Source organism: Lontra canadensis, unplaced genomic scaffold (assembly GCF_010015895.1).
Source record: "Lontra canadensis isolate GAN:19392208 unplaced genomic scaffold, GSC_riverotter_1.0 scaffold53, whole genome shotgun sequence".
Classification (NCBI taxonomy): Eukaryota; Metazoa; Chordata; class Mammalia; order Carnivora; family Mustelidae; genus Lontra; species Lontra canadensis.
Window position 1 is genome coordinate 11,706,328 of NW_022631047.1, and position 22,596 is coordinate 11,728,923.

Genomic DNA, 22,596 nt, shown 5'->3' on the forward strand with positions numbered 1-22,596 from the left:
GCTTTGCTCTCAGTGGAACAAACAGAACCCTGTTCTTATCACCCAAAGTGAACCTTTTTTGAAATGGTTCACACAGGCTGGGCCACTCCCTGCCTGGGACACGTGTTGTCTTATCTCCTGCGGTGGAGGTGGAGGCCGGGAGAGGGTTTCCAGTAAGAAGAAGGGCCGTAGCGGAAGGGAGGAGGGGTGAGGAGAGAAGGGAAGGAAAAGGGGCTGGAAGCTGCAACGGTTGCACTTGTCCTCAGTCCTCAGGTCTCCAGTTGCATTCCGACCTCCAGGGCACGGGGGCTCCCCAGCGAAGGCACTGTCACCCCCTCAGTGGTGCTACATAAGCTTCTTGTTATGGCACCAAGGGCAAGGCAGCATGGCGTGAATTCAGTAATCTTACAGAGGAAGGTGTATTTCATTTTGGAATGTATAATGAGGATTCTATTTATGTATTTAGATTTACACTTGAGTACATTGGTCAGGCTGAGCTTGCTGTTATAGTGACCTATACTATCAAATTATAAAATATATATTATCATCTATGTGATAGTCAATATTAGATGAAAGGCACTTTCCTCCATTAAGTTTATCCTTAACCCAGTGTGGACATGATAAGCAAGGCAGGGGGAGAGAAATGATCCGGCACCAGAGAATTTAAGCCCCTCCCATCCCCATGCACAGGTAGACGATCGTGTGTAGCAGGTGACAAAGCACATAGTTTGGAAAGGGGTAGGGATTGGAAGACAAGCAGTGACCTTCTCCAGAGAAATGCCCAGCATCGCACACCCCACCTCCCCAGTTTCCAGCTAGAGAAACTTGGGTGCAGAGAAAGGAAGTGATGTCCGTGTGGTTGCATGTACAGATTTAAAAAGAAATGAGTTCGGATTCTAATGGGGAGCTGCTCGGTGGAACAGGGGTGGCTGAGAGATTTGCTTATGTCTTATTTAAAGGAACGGAAGGTAACTCATGAGCCATGTGCAGTGCAATACTTCCTGTTTTAGTGCATTTCATTGATCTGATCCTGAAATGAATCCTTCCAGGCAGTGATTAAATTTTAACACCTGTTGAGGCAAACACTGCCTCTGGCCATTTTTTAAAACATACTTTTCGTGGGGGTTCCTGGTTGGCTCAGCCAGCTGAGCGACCAATTCTTGATTTTGGCTCAGGTCATGAGTTCAGGATTGTGGGATGGAACCCCACGTCAGGCTACACACTCAGCAGGGAGTCAGTTTGATATTCTCTCCCTCTCCGTTCTCTCTCTCGCTCTCAAATAGATGAATCTTAAAAAATAAAATAAAATATACTTTATTTTTTAGAGCAGTTACAAGTTAACAGAAAAATGAAGCAGAAAGTACAGGGAGTTCCCATATACTTTCCTCTCCCCTCTCCCTTCCTGCACACAATTTCCCCTATCATCAGCATCTGGCGTTAGGGTGGTACATTTGTTATGATTGCTGAACCAAACTGATACGTGATTACAAACCAAAGTCCAAAGTGTATTTACATCAGGGTTCACAAGCTTTATGTTGTGCATTCCATGGGCAAAGGTGTTTTGGCAAAGGCGTCATGTCATGTACCCACCATTACAGTAACACACAGAGTAGTTTCAGTGCCCTAAAGATCCCCAGTGGTCCAGATCTTGGCTTTGTGTGCCCTCCTGGGGCGCAGCTCCCCTCACTGTGCAGTGGCTCACCGGGGGTGCCATGGGACTCCCACTCACAAGGACAGCACAGCCTGCACCAACTGCAGGCAGTCAGCTCTGAGCCCTCGTAGCCTGGAGGGCCCCACTCACCATGGAAAACCTTTGCTCTTAGGGATGACCCTGGCAGTACCAATCCTGATCCTTCTCATCCCTTCCATCACTGTCTCTGAGGTCTCTCTTCCCATTCTTCTGTCTTCAGAATTCTCATACTCAGTATGGCTGTCTTATACTCTCGGAAAACTTCAAACCTCTAAGTAAACAAGCACTCAGATACGCTTAATGGAAGCATATTTTATTGATTGATTGATTGATTGATTGATATTTTCTGGTAAACAAATAGAAGTTTAATAACAAATATTATAGTAAAAGCAAGTTAAACTTATTTTGTTACTAAATCAAGTGTCAAATTATTTGGAGGTATTTGTGCCAAATTGTAGGACTAAGAATTTCTTTTTTTCTTTTTTTAGTTTTTGATGTAGTATTCAATGATTCATTAGTTGCATATAACAACCAATGCTCATCATAACATGTGCTCTCCCTAATACCCATCCCTCACCCCTCCCTTCTGTAACCCTCAGTTTCTTTCCCAGGGTCCACAGTCTCTCATGGTTTGTCTCCCTCTCTGAATTCTTCCCATTCAGTTTTCCCTCCATTCCCCTGTGCTTCTCTGGACTATCCCTTATGTTCCACATATGAGTGAAACCATATGATAATTGTGTTGCTCTGCTTGACTTATTTCACTTAGCATAGTCCCCTTCAGTTCCATTTGAAAGCATATTTTAAGTTAAATATATGCTTGTGTTTTAATTAAATACTCTCAAACATTGGCTATTTGTACAAAACAAAACACTTCTACATTGTGAAATAAGTTCAGAATAGGTGGTAAAATTTAATGTTATGCGTTTGAAAATTGAACCCTTTTCTTTTTTTTAAATTTTTATCGTGTTATGTTAGTCACCATACATCATTAGTTTTTGTTGTAGTGTTCCAAGATTCATTGTTTATGTACCACACCCAGTGCTCCATGCAATCTGTGCCCTCCTTAATACCCACCACCAGGCTCACCCATCCCCCTACCCCCTCCCCTCTAAAACCCTCAGTCTGTTTCTCAGAGTCCACAGTCTCTCATGGTTCATCTCCCCCTCTGATTTCCACCCCCCTTCACTTTTCCTTTTCTTCTCCTAATGTCCTCCATGTTATTCCTTATGTTTCACAAGTAAGTGAACCCATATGATAATTCACTTTCTTAACCCTTTTCAAAAGGGTTAAGTATCTAGAACTCAGGTGCCTACCCTTCTCATCAACAGTCATTACTGGACCATCAGGGTCAATATTTATGAATTTACGAGACCCACTTGTGGGTTTCACTGGCCCAAGTGGCAAAAGTGAAAGCCATTGCCAGCTAAACCTTCTAGAGAAGCACCTTAACATTTCATATGGATTTGAACTCTTTTCCAAGCTTTGATGTTTCACTTTTGAGCGCTAGGCTTCAGTCCTAGGCTTCCTTGGAAAAAGGCCTGTCCTGAAGACACATCTTCCCAGGTGCCTTTATTTGGGAAAAGCTACCATGATTAAAAAAAAAAAAAAAAAAAAAAAGGCTGGAAATTTTGTTTGGGAGAGGGGAAACTTAAACAATTCGTTTGGAGGGAAAGAAGAGAAGGGGAAAAGATTGACCTCATGGGACATACCAGTTCTGGACTAAGAGGTAGTTAAGTTCCTGCAGTGACCTGCTGACCCACCTCACACGACTGTTTTGAGCATCCAGTGGGGTACTAGATAGGAATGTGCAGGTTATAGGTTGTGAATTGCTGGACAAATGCAAACTATATTCTGCTCAATGTGTTGTAGGCTCCTGGAAGAGCAGGACTATATATATATTTTTCCATTCTTAGGCTTCCCTAAAGATTTTCTACAAAACACTAGCCATAAAATTGGCTTTCTGTAAATAGTTATGTGTTGATTGAATGAATACATTAGGACAAGAGAGAATCTGGACCCTCTAGGTGCAAAGAACAGGAACTGACTTACCCAAAGCCTTCCCCTTGCCCTCTCAAACTTCTAAGGAAGCATGTTTGTTTTGGGGGGGTTTTGTTTGTTTGTTTGTTTAGAAAGAAATCTTTTTAAGATTTTATTTATTTATTTGACAGACAGAGATCACAAGTGGTAGAGAGGCATGCAGAGAGAGAGAGGAGGAGGTAGAAGGCTCCCTGCCAACCAGAGAGCCCAATGCGAGACTCGATCCCAGGACCCCAAGATCATGACCTGAGCCGAAGGCAGAGGCTTAACCCACTGAGCCACCCAGGTGCCCGGGAAGCATGTTTTAACTGTCAGGAAAACAAGATACAGGAGTGGCATTTTCAGGAAGGCTGGAGCACCTTCCCCAGACAACTTTGAGAAGAGAAGAAACCACTATTTGTCCAGGATGGCTTAGAAATCCATCTCCCTGAGCCCAGGGAGTGAAGACAGTGAATGATGGAAACAAAGCTATGAAGAGGCAGGAATAGCGAGTGAGCAGGGCTCTGTAATCCTACCATCTGTAGATGGAGCTTTTAGACAGAGTGTCAAACAGAAAAGAAAACAGTGAGCCACCTTGGGACCCAGCTCCTGTTCTTTCCCTCACCTTGATCCCCTCTAGGTGCAAAGAGCAGGAACCAACTTACCCTGGCCTCTCCTCTCACCCTCTGAAGCTTCTAAAGAGATGTCACACATACCAGGATCTAGGAAAAGGCTGCTCAGAGGCATGGTGTACTGACTTAGTGTTCATAACTAAAATCCCCTAGAGAGACTCCTTTACATCTTACCCTGCACATTTAGGCTGGAAATCCTGAAAGGAAGTGGAAAATTGAGCAGGCCACTGAAAGCAGGGCTTGGTCTCTATATACTAATTTCAGTGCATTGTTGGGACTCAAAGTGATGCTTTGGATGCATTAAGTGCATCCAGATTTAGTGCAGATTTTTGCCATTAGACTCCAACCTGGTCTCCCAAATGTTGTCTCCTGAACCCTGTCTCCTGAACCTCCTGTCTCCTGAACCACATCCCCTGGAGTTCTGGAAACTGCCTGATACCTGCAGAGAACTTTGGTCCCTCCTCTCATCTCCTGTCATCATCCATTGAGCACTTGAAGAGGTAGGCATGGCTGGCTTTCCCTGTGCATGTATCTTGCTACAGTTTTAAGGACCTTTGATTCCACACAGCAAGGTCACAGAAAACTATCAATTCAGTACAACAATAAGGGCAAATCATTATTCCATAAGAAGTTTCCTTTAATGAAACAGACAGTGATTACTCCGTCATTCCTTCCATTTGCTCTAGGTTGAATCAGCTTGCATTCTTCTGTATCCTCGGTGTACCTTTGACACATTCTTGTGAAGTAGAAGACCTTGTCTTTTTCCATACTCCTCCCCTCTTACCACAGAATCCCCTATGTAGGTGCTCACGAAGGCACCCTTATTTGAATCACAGCTAACTGATCAACTGTGGACTGTGATCCAGCTTGTCACAAACCCAAACCTTAAACCCAAACCATTCCAGTGGCCTCATGTTGCCAAGCAGTTCCCAACTAGCTCAATCTGCCACTGAGTGGAAATTTCAGCTCCACAGAGAGGAATCACCAACCGATAGCAAACTGGGTACCTCTGAAGCCCCCAGAAAACATGCTGGGAGCAGGGATGCATGGACGGTTCATGCGCTTGGTCAGACCCATCAAGACAACACACCTGGACAGTCTGTCTTTAGTACATCTTTCCTGAGAAGTTTTATCAGACCAGAATATTAGAAACTCAGAGTTGGAAAGAGCCCCTGAGTTCATCTATTCCAACCCTAGGTCTGATACAGGAATCTTCTTTACATCTCTTGCTCCTTGCAAAGTCATTCAGTATCATCAACATCAAGGTGGGTGGTATTTCCCAGGTAGCTTTGGGGGAAAGTGCAAATAGTTAGGCTGAACATTCAGTAGGCCTAAGGTTAGTGTTGGGGTAGTTATGGCGATTCTAATGGGTCGCCAGGTTTGGAACCCACTGGTAGGGAATTCAGCTCGGAGCTATACGTTCTGCTGTCTGTGTGTGCTAATGGGCATATCCTCTCCTCCACTCTCAATTTTTCCATATCTCAGCGGAAAGAATTATTCTGAGATTCTGTACTCTCCTTTGCTGTCACCAAGTGGGTAATGCTTCTTCTCCCTGCCCTGTACCCATTCCCGTCAGAAGTAAGCCTACTGTCCTAGACTGTCCTCTGCCTTCAGATCCAGTAGGTGTTCGGGGCTCCTTCTCGGAGGGAAGTCTGGAAGTGGATTAAGCTGGCACATCAATTCTCTTTCCTAAAAACATGAGCTGAAGCCACCAGGGAGGTCCCCCTCCAATCACCACAGGAACAAGTGAATAACCACGTACTTCCTGAGACACATGCATTGCCTTCCCACTGCACTCGGGCAGGTGCTAGGAAGTGCCCTTCTCTGTCCATCCTCCAAGGCCCCCTCAAGTCCTGCTTCCCTCGAAGCCCTTTTTGACCACAGTGTCCACCCTTTGTGCTCTCATCCTCTTTTGAATGTCATTAACATTTCCATTTTTAAAAGATTTTATTTATATATTTGAGAGGGAGAGAGAAGAAGCAGGAGGGAGAGGCAGAAGGAGAGGGAGAAGCAGACTCCCTGCTGAGAAGGGACGGCCCCGTTGCAGGACTCGATCCCAGGACCCTGAGAGCATGACCTGAGCCAAAGGCAGACGTTCCACCAACTGAGCCACCCAGGCGCCCCACTGTTAGCAAGTCTTACACATCTAGGAATTTAGTTCTTTTCACACAATGCTTTGTACTAAACAAGGTTTTCTTCTGCTCAGGTATACTAAAGGCCTTCAAGAATGTTTGTTCTGCAACATTCCTGGAACTCCTTCCTCCTTTCTCTCTTGCACAGAGACGTTTCTTGATACCCGCTGATTGTTTCATGGTGCTTCCCATCCCTACCTTGCAACCAGAAAAGGAAATGTGGAGTTCACCACCGGCAAATGTTCCTGAATGATTTGTATTTCAATTCTGAATTCTAAGATGTGGTACTATATTTATGGGTCATTCTATGATCATTATTAAAGAAGACTGTCTTATAAGTCCTAGATCATCTACCTAACCTGGGAAGGCAGCACCCCATATCTTAGAGGCAAAACCTGGGAAAAGGCCTGTGTTTGCTAGAGAAACACCGGACACTGCTATGCCTTGGTGCTACTTGCACTCTCTTACTGAGTTCCTGGGTCCAAGCTCTTTTGCCCTAACATGTTGTATGGGTTTACACATCTAGCCAAGTCATTAGGCGGTCTGGGGCTGGACTGTTCAAATTCAAATCCAATGTCAGTCCACATATTGGCTGTACATCTTGGGGGCACAGTACTTAAACCATGGGCATCAGTTCCCTCATCTGTGTAAAGAAGGTAGCAACATCTCCTCAAAAGGTTACTATGATGATGACATGAGTTACTACAAGGAAAGCACTTAGTAAGCTCTCAGTAAGTGTTAAGTTGTCATTGTGATTATTACTGGAGAAGCAACCTAGGGAACCAGGAGACCCTGTCCTAGCTCTCCCACTTAACTGCTTTGTGACTTTGGACATATGAATCCACAATTGCCATTTCTTCGTATATAAAATCAAAATATTGATAATGTCTAGTGGGACTGTCTCACAGGGTTGCAGTGAGATTCAGATGAGCTAATAGATGTAAAAATTAGCATTTTAAAATGTTTTCTAAGCCATTAAAAACCTGCACAAATATAGGATAACAAATGGCATCTCTTGTCTGCACCTATATGATTGTACATTCCATTGTGCTTTGTGCAATGGTTACTTATGGTTTCTGCCTCCTCTGTTAGCTCATGACCTCACTGAAGCAGAGAGCACCTAGCTCTCTCATCTGGCAACCGTGATGTCTAGCCTGATGCCTGCATGCACTCAGTGAGCGGAAAATTGGAAGAGGAGCAGTGTCCTCATGTATGTATTTTCCTGGTATGCATTGCAGTAGTTGCTCCCCATTGGACTACAGGCAGGGCACTCTCCCCCCCATCAAATGTAGCTTCCCAGAGTGCACACCTGTAAGCAGGGTCTGCAAGGAAGTGTCCAGCCCCAGAAGCCAGGCACCCAGGAGACACTAACTGTGGGACACCCTGGCCTGCTGCTCTGCCCCTGGGACCTTCCCAGGTTCTGATCCCCTGTTCTCAGCCACCAGCCTTCCCATTTCCATGAAGTCTCTGAATTACTCTACATACGGTTGAATATAATACCAGTTTGGTTGCCCTTACACAGTCTGAACTAGGAAAACCAAGAACTCAAACCTCAGAATTTCATAGAGCAGCAGTGACCTCAAGGCCTGGTTTCCTTTCTTCCTATTTTGAAATCTTCCCAAGGTGGCAACTTGGGCTTTTGGACCTCTGTTTGCAGCTCCCGTATCTTCATGAAGAAGGATCTCAGAGGGTGCTCTCTGCCTGATGGTGTCCTGTGTTATTTCTGTACCTTCAAGACACCCACCCGGTGCTGTGCACAGAGAAATCACCGGATACACAGTTGCTGATAGGAATTAAAAGGATGGAGAAAACCAAAATGAGTAGACTCAATGAGAGATTAATTGCACAGGAGTCTGTCGACTACAGGACTGAAGCTGGTTGTTGTTTTTTTTTTTTTTTTTCCAGAACTGCTGGCTCCCTTCACATTTCCTGGTGGAAGTGGGACAGGTCAACAGACAACCCAGAATCATAGATAACTTTTGCCCACACATCATTCACTTTTTGGAGCGCTGGCATGAAATTGAGGGGTGTGTGTGTGTGTGTGTGTGTGTGAGTATAACGACGTGCCTTCCGTGAACCTTGGAGGGCTCTGCGTTCTCTTCCAACGGGCTGGTTACAACACAGAGGATGTGGACAGTGGAGTTTTTCCTGTTTGATGTCACACAGCTACCCTTTAAAAGTCCGAGGGAAAAAAGGAGGGAATCCAGCTAGGATCCGCAGGCCAGACACCCACAGAGAAGAGGAGGAAAAGGCCTGGGAGGCACAGGCAGTGTCAGGTTTCAAACTCCAGCCAGCCATTCAGAGCAATGTCAGGGACCCGCCTTGGGCTCCTGGTCTCTGTCCTGTGCTGGGTAGTGAGAGCCTATCCCAACGCCTCCCCGCTGCTTGGCTCCAGCTGGGGTGGCCTGACCCACCTGTACACGGCCACCGCCAGGAACAGCTACCACCTGCAGATCCACAAGGATGGCCGTGTGGATGGCACACCCCACCAGACCATCTACAGTGAGTAGGGGGAGTAGGGGATTTTTTCCGGCCAGGAAGATTGGAGAGCTCCTCCGTCCACCCACCTCCAAGAGATCTGGGGATGCCTTGGGCTAGACCAGAGTACTACTCCAGCCTCCTAGCTTCTTGCCTGGAATCCAATTGTGTGTGTGTGTGTGTGTGTGTGTGTGCGCGCACGCACGCATGTGTGCTTAGCCCTGGGGAGAAGATTCTTAATTAGCATTTACTTGTTTCTTCCAACACGATTAATTTGTCTTAACTATAATCCCTCTTCCCACAATAGCAGCACTCTCACTTTGTCCTATACAAAGAGTCCAAAAATGTACAGAAAGAAAGGCAAGGAAGCTGAAAGGGGGAAAAACCAGATAGGTCATTGACACTGAGTTTGGCTCATAAACTTTGGACAGGGCTAACAATGGAGGTTACAGAGAAGGTTCCTGTATCAGACCTAGGATTGGGATAGATGAACTCAGGGGCTCTTTCCAACTCTGAGTTTCTAATATTCTGGTCTGATAAAACTTCTCAGGAAAGATGTACTAAAGACAGACTGTCCAGGTGTGTTGTCTTGATGGGTCTGACCAAGCGCATGAACCGTCCATGCATCCCTGCTCCCAGCATGTTTTCTGGGGGCTTCAGAGGTACCCAGTTTGCTATCGGTTGGTGATTCCTCTCTGTGGAGCTGAAATTTCCACTCAGTGGCAGATTGAGCTAGTTGGGAACTGCTTGGCAACATGAGGCCACTGGAATGGTTTGGGTTTAAGGTTTGGGTTTGTGACAAGCTGGATCACAGTCCACAGTTGATCAGTTAGCTGTGATTCAAATAAGGGTGCCTTCGTGAGCACCTACATAGGGGATTCTGTGGTAAGAGGGGAGGAGTATGGAAAAAGACAAGGTCTTCTACTTCACAAGAATGTGTCAAAGGTACACCGAGGATACAGAAGAATGCAAGCTGATTCAACCTAGAGCAAATGGAAGGAATGACGGAGTAATCACTGTCTGTTTCATTAAAGGAAACTTCTTATGGGAATAATGATTTGCCCTTATTGTTGTACTGAACTAAATGATAATTTTCTGTGACCTTGCTGTGCGGAATCAAAGGTCCCTCAAACTGTAGCAAAATACGTGCACAGGGAAAGCCAGCCGTGCCTACCTCTTCAAGTGCTCAATGGATGATGATGGGAGATGAGAGGAGGGACCAAAGTTCTCTGCAGGTATCAGGCAGTTTCCAGAACTCCAGGGGATGTGGTAGGGTTCGGGAGACAACATTTGGGAAACCAGGTTGGAGTTTAATGGCAAAAATCTGCACTAAATCTGGATACACTTGGTGCATACAAAGTGTTGCTCATTTTATTCAAGAGATATGTAACAAAAGCTTTTACTGAAAGAAACCCTCAAGGACACACCCTCGAGCATGATGGAGAGGGTGTGAGACGGCTCTGGTGAGCTGTGTGGAACAGTGTGAGTGCTCTGCCTATAAGCCAGCAGCCTGAGCTGGAGAACTCTTTCCTCAAATATCTACTGGCATCAGGCTCAGAGGAGGCACTCATTCCAGTGGGGAGTGAATTAAAATGATTGAGAAGAAGCAAAATGCAGGGAAATTATTTCAGACTTTGTTGTTGTTGTTGTTGTTAGGAATGATTTTATTTTGCCAGATGTAGACAATAGCCAAGCATTATGTCTCTAGAAATCAAAACAAACCATCAGAGGGCAACTCGGGTTGGGGGGTCCTGGTGGGGGGGAAGGAGACTTACTCGTCCTACTTTACATAACCCTTTATATTACTCAAATCAGTCATTGTGTCATTACCCAAATAAATGTATATACAGAGGTCAAAAGTTAGCAAAAACAGAAAAAGGAAACGCTGAGGCGTGCAGATAAGTAGCACAAGTCATTCACAGACTGGTGGAGGATATGCTTACACTGATGGGAGTGTGTGTGTTGTTTTATTCCTCCTAATTAATTATACCTTGCTGGTGAAATATGGTTCATTTGATAATTGTGCTTTAGGCAATTCTTGATTAATAGCTGAGTGCCCAATCCATCCTTGGGTTGTCAGTCATTGTGAAATTACCTGCCTGTAAGATTCTTGGGACTCACAGTGCTGATGTCAGAGAGCCTCTCTGATGTCTGTGTCTCTGATCCTACTATGAAGAAGGCCACCCTCCCACTCCCCACTATCCCCATTTCGTGGAAAACAGCAGAAGAGATGCCTACTACCTGTGGTTAATACCACGTCCAAGATCCTGATATTTTTCCTTCTTCCATTTTCCCCACTGGTGCTCTCTCTACTTGAAGCTGAATTATCCTGGGGCTCTTTAATCTTGCAAAATAGTATCTTTCTTTCCAGGAGCTAGAAGCACTTTACATCCACCATCATCATTTACCAGCATGAGAATAGAACAGAGCCAATCATTGTCTACTTTTTTTTTTGTAAGATTTATTATTTATTTGATAGAAAGAGAGCATAAGGGGAGGGGCAGAAGAAGAGGGAAAGGGAGAGAATCCTCAAGCAGAGTCCCTGCTGGGCACAAATCCCAGGATCCTGAGATCATGACCTGAACCCAAACAAGAGTTGGACGGTCAACCGAGCCACCCAGGTGCTCCGATAATTTCCCACTTCTAGAGCAGAGTGGAGGCAAGTGGCAATAGTAAAATTACTAGCATTCTAGAAAGTGTTTTTATTGTGGAGAAAAATATTATCTCATTACACTCTCAAGATGACCAAACGAGGTCAACGATCCCACTACCTCTGAAAAACAAAGGTTAAGGAAATACACTGGCTTGAGGTCACCTAGAGGACACCTTGACCCCAACCCCATGCTTCTTTTGGGATCACAGGCCAGTCCGTCAGGCCCACCTGGCTGCAATAGGTTGTCGTGCCTTCCTTCTGCCAGATTCTGCCCGACAACCTCCGTGGCCTGTGAAAACACGCCTTCCACACAGGCAAAGGGAAGGCCACCTGTCTCTTCCCTTTTTTGCACTTTCTCATTGGTTCCTATTGGTTTGACTCAAGACTGTGCATCATCTGTAGCAGCTGCTCAAGGTTCCCCTCCAGGCTGTTTGCTACTGGGACCGGCCCCAGAGCCCAGGAGCTTCTGTGGCTCGCACACGGCCCACCCCGACCCCGAGCACCAGACCCGCGTGGCTGCCGAAGTCTGGGCTTGCCGTAAGTGGCAGGCCAGCGCATGCTACCTAATGCCTTCCATTTGCTCCATGCTCCTTGAAAAAAGTCACTTTTCCAACCGCCATTGCGTTTATTTCTGATCAGAACCCTGTAAAGTCGGCAGGCCAGCTACTATCACCCTCTTTACGCAGCTAAGGAACCTGAGGCTGGAACAACGACTTGTCCAAGACTACTGAGTTAGGAAGTGGCATATCTGGGACCAGAATCCACGTGCCCTGGTTCCTGGCTCAGTGCCCCTTCCCCGACCCTCTCAGGGGCAGTGTGACTTGGGGTTCTCACGGGTTACGCCACGGATCTTGGCATTTGGTTTTGTCTCCTCAGGCTGGGGGTGGTTTCTGTTGGAGGTGATTGCTGGGTTGTAGGAAGAGGATGTTAGAGTGGCTGTCCTCACTTTAAATCCTGCCTTTGTTCCCTCTGCACATAAATGGGGATGCTGCTGCCACCCATGTTAATACTAATAAGACTAACCAGATCACAGTTGTTTTGAGAATTTAGAATCTGTAAAGTACCTAAGTGCAACCACTCAAAACCAGTGACTATGTGTTATTTTTTCCCAGTTAGGCTGAAAATTCATCAGGACAGAAACTTATTTTAATACATTTCTTTGTTTCTCTCAGAGTTTGTCCTAGGATTAGCCATATATTTGAGACCCGTAGGCAGACCTCATCATGGGGCAATTTAAATAACCTCTGCACCTCCTATACCCCACCCCACTTCCAGAAGCTTCCCTCAAGATTGACCCTTAGCCAAACGTGGGAACAAATTAATGTTTCTCCTTGGCCTTCTTGCTTTCTCGCCTTTCTGGGCTTGCTCCGGCCCTCCTTCCCTCTGTCTTACATCATTCCAATTTTAGTCCAAACGAAGCTCTATCCTCAGCTGGGGTCTAAGTATTGTCTGATACTCTTCTCAGAGTTGAGCCTACTCAGGGAAAGGTGGGAGACCCAGGTGTAAGTCACCCCACTTCCTGGGCACAGATCCCGGGCATTTTCAACCTCTCCATACTACCTTTCTAAAACAGAAGTTTGAACAGCTGCCAGGGGGTTGTGAGGCCAAAGGAGACACATATGGAAATTCTGTGGTAAGTAAATGCAAGTGACTCCAAAGACTTAAATGATTTTTAGCAGAAAATGTCAGGTAATTAAGCAGCATTTGGGGTGGAACTCTTGCTGAATGATTCTCTTGCCACAAAACAGCTTTAGACTTTAACTGGTCCTTGGTACAATGCATTGCAATTGTTACAATTACACGAGGGCAGGCAGTTACGGATTATTTAAAGTGTGGGTGGTATGTGTGGGGTTTAGGCCCTTGTTGGAGACTGGTTGTTGAGTGGGGACCCTGAAGGACCTTGAGGGACTGCCCTGGAGTGGACACCGCCAAGCAAGAAGAGGACAGAGAGTAGCAGTAAAGACCCAAGAAGAAATTCTGTGCATCCGTGGTATCTAACAGACACAGAGAAATAAGCCCTCTCCTCCCAGGGAGCTCTCTCTAGGGGAGGCCCTAGATAACCTGAACTTGGTCAAGGTCAGGTGAATGACATACACTCTGTAATGCAGGTGAGGGCGTTCGTTCGGAATAGGGAGATTAGGAAATTCTTCATAGCAAGTGACATCTGAGCCTGGCATGGAAGGATGAGAGACTTCAATAAGCAGAGAAGGGAGGGGGAGATCAATTCTCGTGCAGTTCTGGATTCATAACAGGTGTTGGGTGAGGGATCACGGACTACCGTGCAGATCCCTGAGGGAACGTCAGGCTTTATTTACAAGCTGGATCCTTGAAGGACATCTCGGTGTAGATTTAAAAATCCCAAAAGCCCAGAAGGCTTGTGAGAACGTGATGACAGCCACAGACATGAAGAGGCATTAGCCGGGCAATGGGGGAAGTAGAGACAGAACAGGGAGAGGGAAACATGTGTCCGGCACGGAGGAGAGAATGCTGGGAGTTCAGAGTGCTCCGGAAAGACACAAGGTGGAAACAGGGGGCAAGCAGGGGGGCGGGGTGTGTGGGAGTTTGCAAGGGAGGAATCAGAAGAAATGAAGCTGAACCAGTAAGGACAAGGGAGGGTGAAGTGAAATCAGCACGCTGAGAATCCACCCAGCAAGTTTTCAGGCAGGTGCGTTTTCAGGAAGGGTTCGAAGTTAGGAATGGGACATGCAGCCAGGTTTTGACCTCGATGATTTTCTCCGTAGGTGCCCTGATGATCCGATCAGAGGATGCCGGTTTTGTGGTGATCACAGGGGTGATGAGCAGGCGGTACCTCTGTATGGACTTCAGAGGCAACATCTTTGGATCCGTGAGTTTCTTTTTTGGGCTGGCCACCATTTAAAGATAATCTATTTCTTCGCGGAAACATAAAATCTTAGAAAGATTCCATTGGCAGTGCTTGGTGATGTTTTCACGGAGTGATTTAGTCAATCTAAGTAGCAGATGTTCAGGTTTATGCAGTTGGGGCTCGAACCCACATAGTCTGGTTCTGGAGTTCTGGTTCTCGTAGCCTCTAGTCTGATCGCCTACGGGCACCCATCTATGCATCTACACAGCACCTTGTACATGGGTCCTCTAGTGAGAAGCCATGCGTGTCTTCCTGATTCTTTTACACCTTCTTGACCTCAGGCTGATTCCCTCACTTTTCTCCACATCAGTTTCCTCACCTGGAAGAAGTAAATTGGGATCTCCCTCCAGTTAAAGATCTGTCATGGGGACACCTGGGTGGTTCAGTCAGTTGGGGACTTGCCTTTGGCTCAGATCATGATCCCAGAGCCCTGGGATCGAGTCCCTCATCTGGTTCCTTGTTCAGCAGGGAGTCTGCTTCTCCCTCTCCCTCCGCCTGCCACCACACCCCTGCTTGTGCTCATTCCCTCTCTCTCTGTCAAATAAACAAATAAAATCGTTAAAAATTAGAATAAAATGAAGACCTCTCATGAATGATCTCTGCCTTAACTGTGGATGCTGGTCATTCAGATTGGTAAGCATAGGATTTCCCAAACCACAGGATGCAGGCATATTCCAAAGGATTTTGAGGTCATACAATAGGAGGACTGCTCATCTCAGGAACCTCTTACCACCAGACAGACCCACTAGAAATACCATGACAGCAAAGACTTCCTGTTTGGCTTGCTGCCGTGTCCCAGCACCTACTACATTATCTGGCCACAAGTAGACAACTCTTTGTGGAACAATATGGGCATTCAATTAAAATATCTCTGGACCACATTTAGGCATATAGATAGTCCTCATCTGTAAAAACACTCCGTGGAGTTTGAGGATTAACGGAAACAACATGCGACGGTCTAGAAGGCTTTTGGTAAAACCGAGTACTAGTTAGTGGCAGAGTGAGGGTTCAAACCTAGTCATCTGCTGCCAGAGTTCCCAGCCCCAAATCCCAAAGCACATTATCTCTGAGTGTGAGTACCCTCAGTTATGTCTGACCCTACAAATCCCATCCCCCCTCCTTTCTCCAGGCAAGGAGACAGACCCAAGCCAACTTCCAGCCAAAGGCAGAGGTGGGAGGGCCAGGGTTGTATTGAAGTTGGCTGTCCCTCCAGAAGCTGGACAAAAGGCTGCGGTGGCCAGCCCAGAGCCGAGCCAGCGGGTACAGGGCGGGCGGAGGGCCCTGGGCTCGGGGGCTGTGTGGGATGCTGCTGCCGCTCCCTGCAATTCCCAGCCGTGCTGCCTGCTTGGGCAACTGGAAAGCGCAGGCCAGATCCCCCCGCAGAAGGGAGCGAGGGGTTAAGGACGACCCTCTGATGGAGCCCCGGAGGGAGGGCTAAGCCATGCCCAGAACCCCCACCCCGGAGGGGCTGGCGGGGTCCGGGGGCGGAGCACTCGGCCCGGGCGGGGCGCTCACCCCACCGCCTTCCCTTTCAGCACCTCTTCAGCCCCGAGAGCTGCAGGTTCCGACAGCGGACACTGGAAAACGGCTACGACGTGTACCACTCCCCGCAGCACCGCTTCCTCGTCAGCCTGGGCCAGGCCAAGAGGGCCTTCCTGCCGGGCACCAACCCGCCACCCTACTCCCAGTTCCTGTCCCGGAGGAACGAGATCCCCCTCATCCACTTCAACACCCCCCGGCCACGGCGGCACACGCGCAGCGCAGAGGACATGGAGCACGACCCGCTGAACGTGCTGAAGCCCCGGCCCCGCATGACCCCCGCCCCGGCCTCCTGCTCCCAGGAGCTCCCGAGCGCCGAGGACAACAGTGTGGTGGCCAGCGACCCGTTAGGGGTGCTCAGAGGCAACCGGGTGAATGTGCACGCGGGGGGGATGGGCGTGGACAGGTGCCACCCCTTCCCCAAGTTCATCTAGGGAAACCAGAAAGGAATCCTTTCCCAGCAGCCTTTCAGAAAACCAAACTGTCTTCAGGGGGACCCGCGCCCTCTGCAGTGCAGGGAAAGGGAAGGTGGGGGTGGAGCGGGCAGTTAGCGCCAGGAGGTCCCCCGAGAATGTATCTTTAAGGCCTGAGTCATGGCGGTTTCACCACCTTCCCCACCCTGCCTATGCCACCTGTCCAAACTCTGAAGCCCAGAAAGATAAAACTAGAAGTTTCGCCTTGGTGAAGGAGAGAGGGATTCCCACCCCGACCGCCACCCATCCCCCCAACACCCCCGGCAGTTCCTCTTCCCTATGCCTCTCCTCTTCATCAGTCCAGCATTAAAACCCAAGCATAGGCTTAGTGAGCTCACCGCCTCGAAGGTGAAGGGAAGAGCCAATGCCAGCAGTATCTCTACTGCTCCTGACGTTTGTGGCACCAGCCCCGACCCTGTTGGCATTTGAGTCTGCAACCTTGACTAGGGCATTAACAGCTGACCTGGGCAAACTGGTAAAATCCTAATCTCAAGGCTTTTCTCTTCCTTGAGCATCTCTGGAGAAGAGCTGTCAGAAAGATGGGTAGTAGGCTGGTCAAAAGGGAACTAGAATGCTGGGACAACCAAGGCAAGAAATCAAGCTAGAAAATTCAACCTCCCTATGGAGTGGGTCCCCCTTGCCAGGCTCTCTCCCGTTCTATGTAGCCAGAGCCGAAGGGACGAGAAGGACCCTGCCTGCTCCCAAGCAGACCGTGACATAACCCTGTCTATGGGCCTCGTCTTGGGCTTTAGTGAATTTGGCCAGGGGAAGAGCTTTGGCATTGGCTCATGAAAATCTCCCCTGCTAGGAAATGGAAAAAAAAATTTTTTTGAAATAAATTTTTAAATGGAAATAAATTCAAATTCCCCTCTGAGGCATTTATGAAGCCTACTTCCCAGCTGAGTAGTATTGCATTCAGGATTAACTACCAAACCGACACAGGGAGGGAATCTTGCGACAATGGGATTGCTCTTGGGTTCCATCTTCTGTGGAAGTGAAGTGGTATCAAGGACTCAGGGGACAAGAAGTCCGATAATCAGGGGACCAAAATGTAGGAGTTACCCAAAGACAACACTGTCAGCTCTTCTCTATGCTCTGCTTATGGCTCTCCAGCACTGGCTCCAGAGGTAAACACTCCTGGGCTGACATGTTCCAGTCTTGGCCACTTGCAAATTCTGGGGGCATTACATGAAGACAGTTTTTGGTCCCGTGAAAACCAAACCTCACTCACCCAATAGCTGAGGCACCAGCCAGGTGGGCCTGATGCTCAGCCTCCCTCTACCTAGCCTTACCACCTGACTCAGAGTCTTTCTATGGAGTGGCGGGGGTGGGGGGGGTCCCATGTTCTTACCTCTGTTAGATGGCCGCCCACAGAGCAGAATGCTAGCTAGCAACAGCTTCTTCACATCACCTTGCTTTTTCCCACTGCCATCATGCACCCAGCCTTAGAAACAAATCTGTTCTTTTTACTTCTGAAATATCGGACAACTGTTTTCACTTGACGGTTTTAAGCTGAACTTGAAGGACTGGTTCCTATTCTGAAATGCTAAAACTGTGTATGCTCCCATATAGCAGTGCATGGCAAGTATTTTCTCCATAGTTTTTATTTCCTGTTAGAGATATTACACTGTTTATAAGCTTTTGGAAGCTCCCCCATACTGATAACTAGACATAAAATCCCGGAAAGGACTCTGGCAGAAAACTGGTCATTATCTTATATACGCAATACCATTTATTAGGGGTTCTTCTTTTGGCAGAGTCGGGGTGGTCCCCACAATTTCTTATGTTCCTTAGCATATGGCGATATTTATTTATTTATTTGGAAAATTTGCTTATCGCTCAATATTTATAGATATTTATAAAAGTGTAACCCCACCTTTTCTCCTTCTTCTGTTTGAAAGAAAAATAAAATTTATCTCAGCTTCTGTTAGCTTTTTCCTTTCTGTATTACTACAAGAAATCATGTCAGAATATGATAACGAAAGGGATTATGGGAGGGCAGCACTGTGAAAATCCAGAGACCACAATACTGAATTCAAATAGAGTGTCAGAATTTTAAAAGTCAGTCCTGCCATTCATAAATGGACTCAGCAATTTTGATTGACAGCATTACTAAAAGCAAGGAAAATATTTTATCGACCCTGAATTTCTGATCACTCCAGCTCAGAAGTGTTTTAAGGAGAGAATTTTGTATTTGGAAAATACCCACAGAGTTAACCACGTCAATATCCCAGTGAATCATTTGCGATGTACTTACTGGACACAGACAGTTTTACTGCCCTATGAGACCTCGTAGCAGGACACCAAGATAATGAACCCACTTCTCTTTCTGAAGCTGGGGCCCCTAGAATTCATTCTTTCATCTCTACCTGACAACTCCCCAAACACAGGGAGCAAAGATGCCCACGAGGCCTTTACATCACAATTACATACAAATACACATTTGTATTCAAATTTACATCAGCTCAAGACTACAGTTAGTTTTCACTGCCTAGCCTCTTTCCATAAAAAACGTAAAAGAATTTAGTGCCATGTTTGCTATTTTAACCCGCCTTCGAATGATCTTCTGACAACCCCAGACTGTCTTCTGACTGCATCCAAGAGTCTGAATACCAAGTCCTCTGTACCACAGAGAAGGGTGAGGGACAGGAATCAGGACAGATACAGGACTAGAGGTCAAATGCCTTATTTCTTTAATCACATAAAATCTTAAGACTTTCCAAAGGCAGATTATTGTTTTAAAATTTCTCCTGTTTTTGTTTTTTAACATCGCCTCTGCTTATAAGGTTCATCCCTCCATAGTATTTCTGAAATAAAAGGCAGAAGGGATAAGTGATTCTGTTTTATTTCTGGCCCAAATAGAACAGTGCCAAAGTAACCATTTTGGAATAAATAGGTCTTCCTTCCATTACAGAAGGAGAATTAAACACTGTAGAGAAAAGATGTCCTATAAACATTGCCCCTCCACAGGCTTGGAAGAGTTCTTTTCTCTGTCCATGAAAGTTCTCCCTGAAGAGAGGAAAATTTAAAACTTTTAACACAACACAGTTAGTGGGGTGAGAGTGGGAGAAGGTAAGTGAAGAAAAATGTGTACATCCCACTTTTATGATACATTGTGCAATCTGGCTGCTAGAAGCTTCAGAGATCTAACCATAGGCAGGACACCCAGTATTTAAAGCCTAATCTTTATCTTGTCTGTACAATTATAAATCCTGGTGGGATAAAGATAGCATCACAGCCCTTACACGTATTTGTATAAATACTTACTGTTTGTGCATAACTTGCACACATCCTAACTAACTTATTGCCTAACTTCCGGTCATAAGACAGAACTGGTACCAGATGTGCCATCTGCCCAAACAGCTAGAAAATAGATGAGGCCATTGTTTTCAGACTATCATCTTTGGGAGAAAAGCAGCAAGTCCCCATGATCACCTCTCCTGTCCTCACAACACAGAGGAGACGGAGCCCAGGCAGAGGCAACAACTGCCCTGCTCTGACAAAGCAGCTGGCTTCGTGGGGGCAGGGGCGCTGGAAGGCGAGCTGCGCGGAGGGGAGCCGTCACAGTCTGCGTGTTCACACAGCCCTCTGGCCAAGGGCTGGACTGCACCTGCACAGGGCAAAATTCAGCAAGACCCTACAAAGACCTTCTGCTACAGAACTGGGAGATGAGCAGGGAGTGATACCAGAGGCCATAAAAGTGCTGAGAACTATCAGAGGTCCAACGAGGCCAGGGTGCAGGGGCTCACTGAGCACATCAACATTTAACTGAGACATTGAAAGGCCACATCTTTAGAATGGGCCCTTACGAGGACACACCCCAAAAACTAAATTTGAAACTGAAACAGACCTGCTGTAACAGGGAATCACACCATGCCTGACAAGGCCACAATGCTCTGCCGCTAATTTAACGGTCTTTCAAAACAAACTCGATGCCATTTAAAGGAAGATGACATAAACCAGACTCCATACATGGTATCACCCATACCCTGTGAGAAAAAGGGGAAAATGGCCCCAAGTCAAGAGAAAATGCAATCCCTAGAATCCAACCCAGATGTTGTAATTAGCAGGCAAGAACTTTAAAGCAGCTATTATAAATACATGTGAGGTTTTAAAGGAAAGTATGACAGCAAAGAATAAACAGATGAGGAATCTCAGGAAATTTTTAAAAAATCTATACTTGAAAAAGAACAATAACTGGAAAGAAAAAAATTATTAAACAACCTTTAAAGTAGATTGGAAAGGAAAGAATAAATAGTGGGACGGCTGGGTGGCTCAGTCTGTTAAGTGTCTCCCCTAGGATCGAGCCCCATGTCAGGCTCCCTGCTCGTCAGGGAGCCGGCTTCTCCCTCTTCCTCTGATGCTTCCCCTGTTTGTGCTCTCTCTCTCTTTCTCTCTTAAATAAATAAAATCTTTTAAAAAGGAAATCAGTAAGGATAGAAATATCTGAGAAACACTTTATTTATTTATTTATTTGACAAACAGAGATCACAAGTAGGCAGAGAGGCAGGCAGAGAGAGAGGAAGGGAAGCAGGCTCCCCACTGAGTAGAGAGTCTGATGCGGGGCTCGATCCCAGGACCCGGAGATCATGACCTGAGCCAAAGGCAGAGGCCCACCCTCTGAGCCACCCAGCTGCCCCTGAGAAACACTATTAATGAACTTCGCAGAACTTACATTTTTAGGACACTAAACCCAACAACTATAGAAAAATATGCTTTTCAGGTCCAGGTACATATGAAATGTCCATCAAGATGGATCCTATACGGAGCCAATAAATAGTCTCAACTCAAAAATTCAAAATCTTACAGAAAAAAATCAGTGATTGAATAAATAAATAAATGAGGGAGAAGAGTCTACTCTTTCAGGCAGAATTCCAAAAAAATCACGTGGATACTCTGTCTTCAAGGAGGGGAACGTAAAACTCTGCCATGTAAACTGACTTTCTCCCAAAGGGTAACCTGACCACGGAGAGACCTCACAGACACTAGCTCAGCCAGGTGATCAAGATCAACATCGAAGTCAATGTCAATAACTAAAGGAATATGTTGTGTTCATAGTACATACTCTTGATATGGGATAAAAATGGTACTTTGCCTGTATTCTTCTCTCAAAAAATTATAACCCAACTCTAATCAGGAGAAAAACATTAAAGTCCCACAGAGAGGGATCTGATAAAACATCCAACCAGTGTCCCTCAAAACTACCAAGGTGATCAAAAACCAAAGTCTGACGATAAACTGACGAGCTAAGAGGGACCTGAGGAGACATAACAACTAAGTGTAATATGGTAAAAATGGGATTGGGAGTTCTGGAACAGAAAAAACATTAGGTAAAAACTAAGGGAATCTGAATAAACAATGTGCTTTAGTTAATAATAAGGCATGGGTAGTGATTCATTAATTGTAACAAATGCACTATGATAATAAATGATATCAACAAGAGGAAACTGAGCACAGGAAACTCTTGGTACTACCTTCTCAACTTTTCTGTAATAAAATAAAGTCTGTTGAAAAATGTATATGGAAATACAAAGGACTTGCAACAGCCAAAGAAAAGGAAAATAAGAAAGCCAAAAATAGACCCACATTTACATGGTCAATTGATTTTTGGCAAAGGAATCAAAGCGATCCAGGGAGAAAGTCTTCTCCAATGCTGATGGAATAACAAGATATTCATGTGAAAAACCGTGAACCTCAACCCCTTACACAAAAATTAATTCCAGATAGAACAAAGACCAAAATGTAAAAGGGAAAACTATAAAACTTCTAAAACAAAACAAAAGGTCTCCATAATCCAGTTAGGCAGAGATTTCTTAGACTACAGGAAGCAATAACCATAAATCAGTCTTATGAAAATTAACAACTACTCATTAAAAACATCACTTAGAAAAGTCAGTTAAGTGTCTGCCTTCGGCTCAGGTCATGTGCTCAGGGTCCTAGGATCAAGCCCCATAGCAGACTCCCTGCTTGGTGGCGAGTCTGCTTCTCCTTCTCCCTCTGTGATCTCTCTCACTTTCACTCTCTCAAATAAATAAATAAAAATCTTTGAAAAATATTAAAAATGAAAAAATAAAAACTGGAATATTATGAATCCATAAAAGTGTATATACGTTCACACAT

General features: G+C 45.9%; 1 protein-coding gene across 1 annotated transcript; it reads left to right on the top strand.

Annotated features, from left to right (window-relative positions):
- The first annotated feature begins 8,393 nt into the window (after positions 1 to 8,393).
- FGF23 (fibroblast growth factor 23) lies at positions 8,394 to 18,265 on the top strand. The gene is made up of 3 exons (XM_032874836.1): positions 8,394 to 8,951; positions 14,322 to 14,425; positions 16,000 to 18,265. The coding sequence occupies exons 1-3, from the start codon at positions 8,756 to 8,758 to the stop codon at positions 16,435 to 16,437; spliced, it is 738 nt and encodes a 245-aa protein (XP_032730727.1). The 5' UTR covers positions 8,394 to 8,755; the 3' UTR covers positions 16,438 to 18,265.
- Positions 18,266 to 22,596: the final 4,331 nt, after the last annotated feature.

Bases quoted from the DNA above. Each gene is read 5' to 3' on its own strand.
- FGF23 (XM_032874836.1), top strand. From the start codon at position 8,756: ATGTCAGGGACCCGCCTTGGGCTCCTGGTCTCTGTCCTGTGCTGGGTA. The intron at 8,952-14,321 runs GTGAGTAGGGGG...TTTTCTCCGTAG, and splicing joins ACCCCACCAGACCATCTACA to GTGCCCTGATGATCCGATCA. The intron at 14,426-15,999 runs GTGAGTTTCTTT...CTTCCCTTTCAG, and splicing joins GAGGCAACATCTTTGGATCC to CACCTCTTCAGCCCCGAGAG.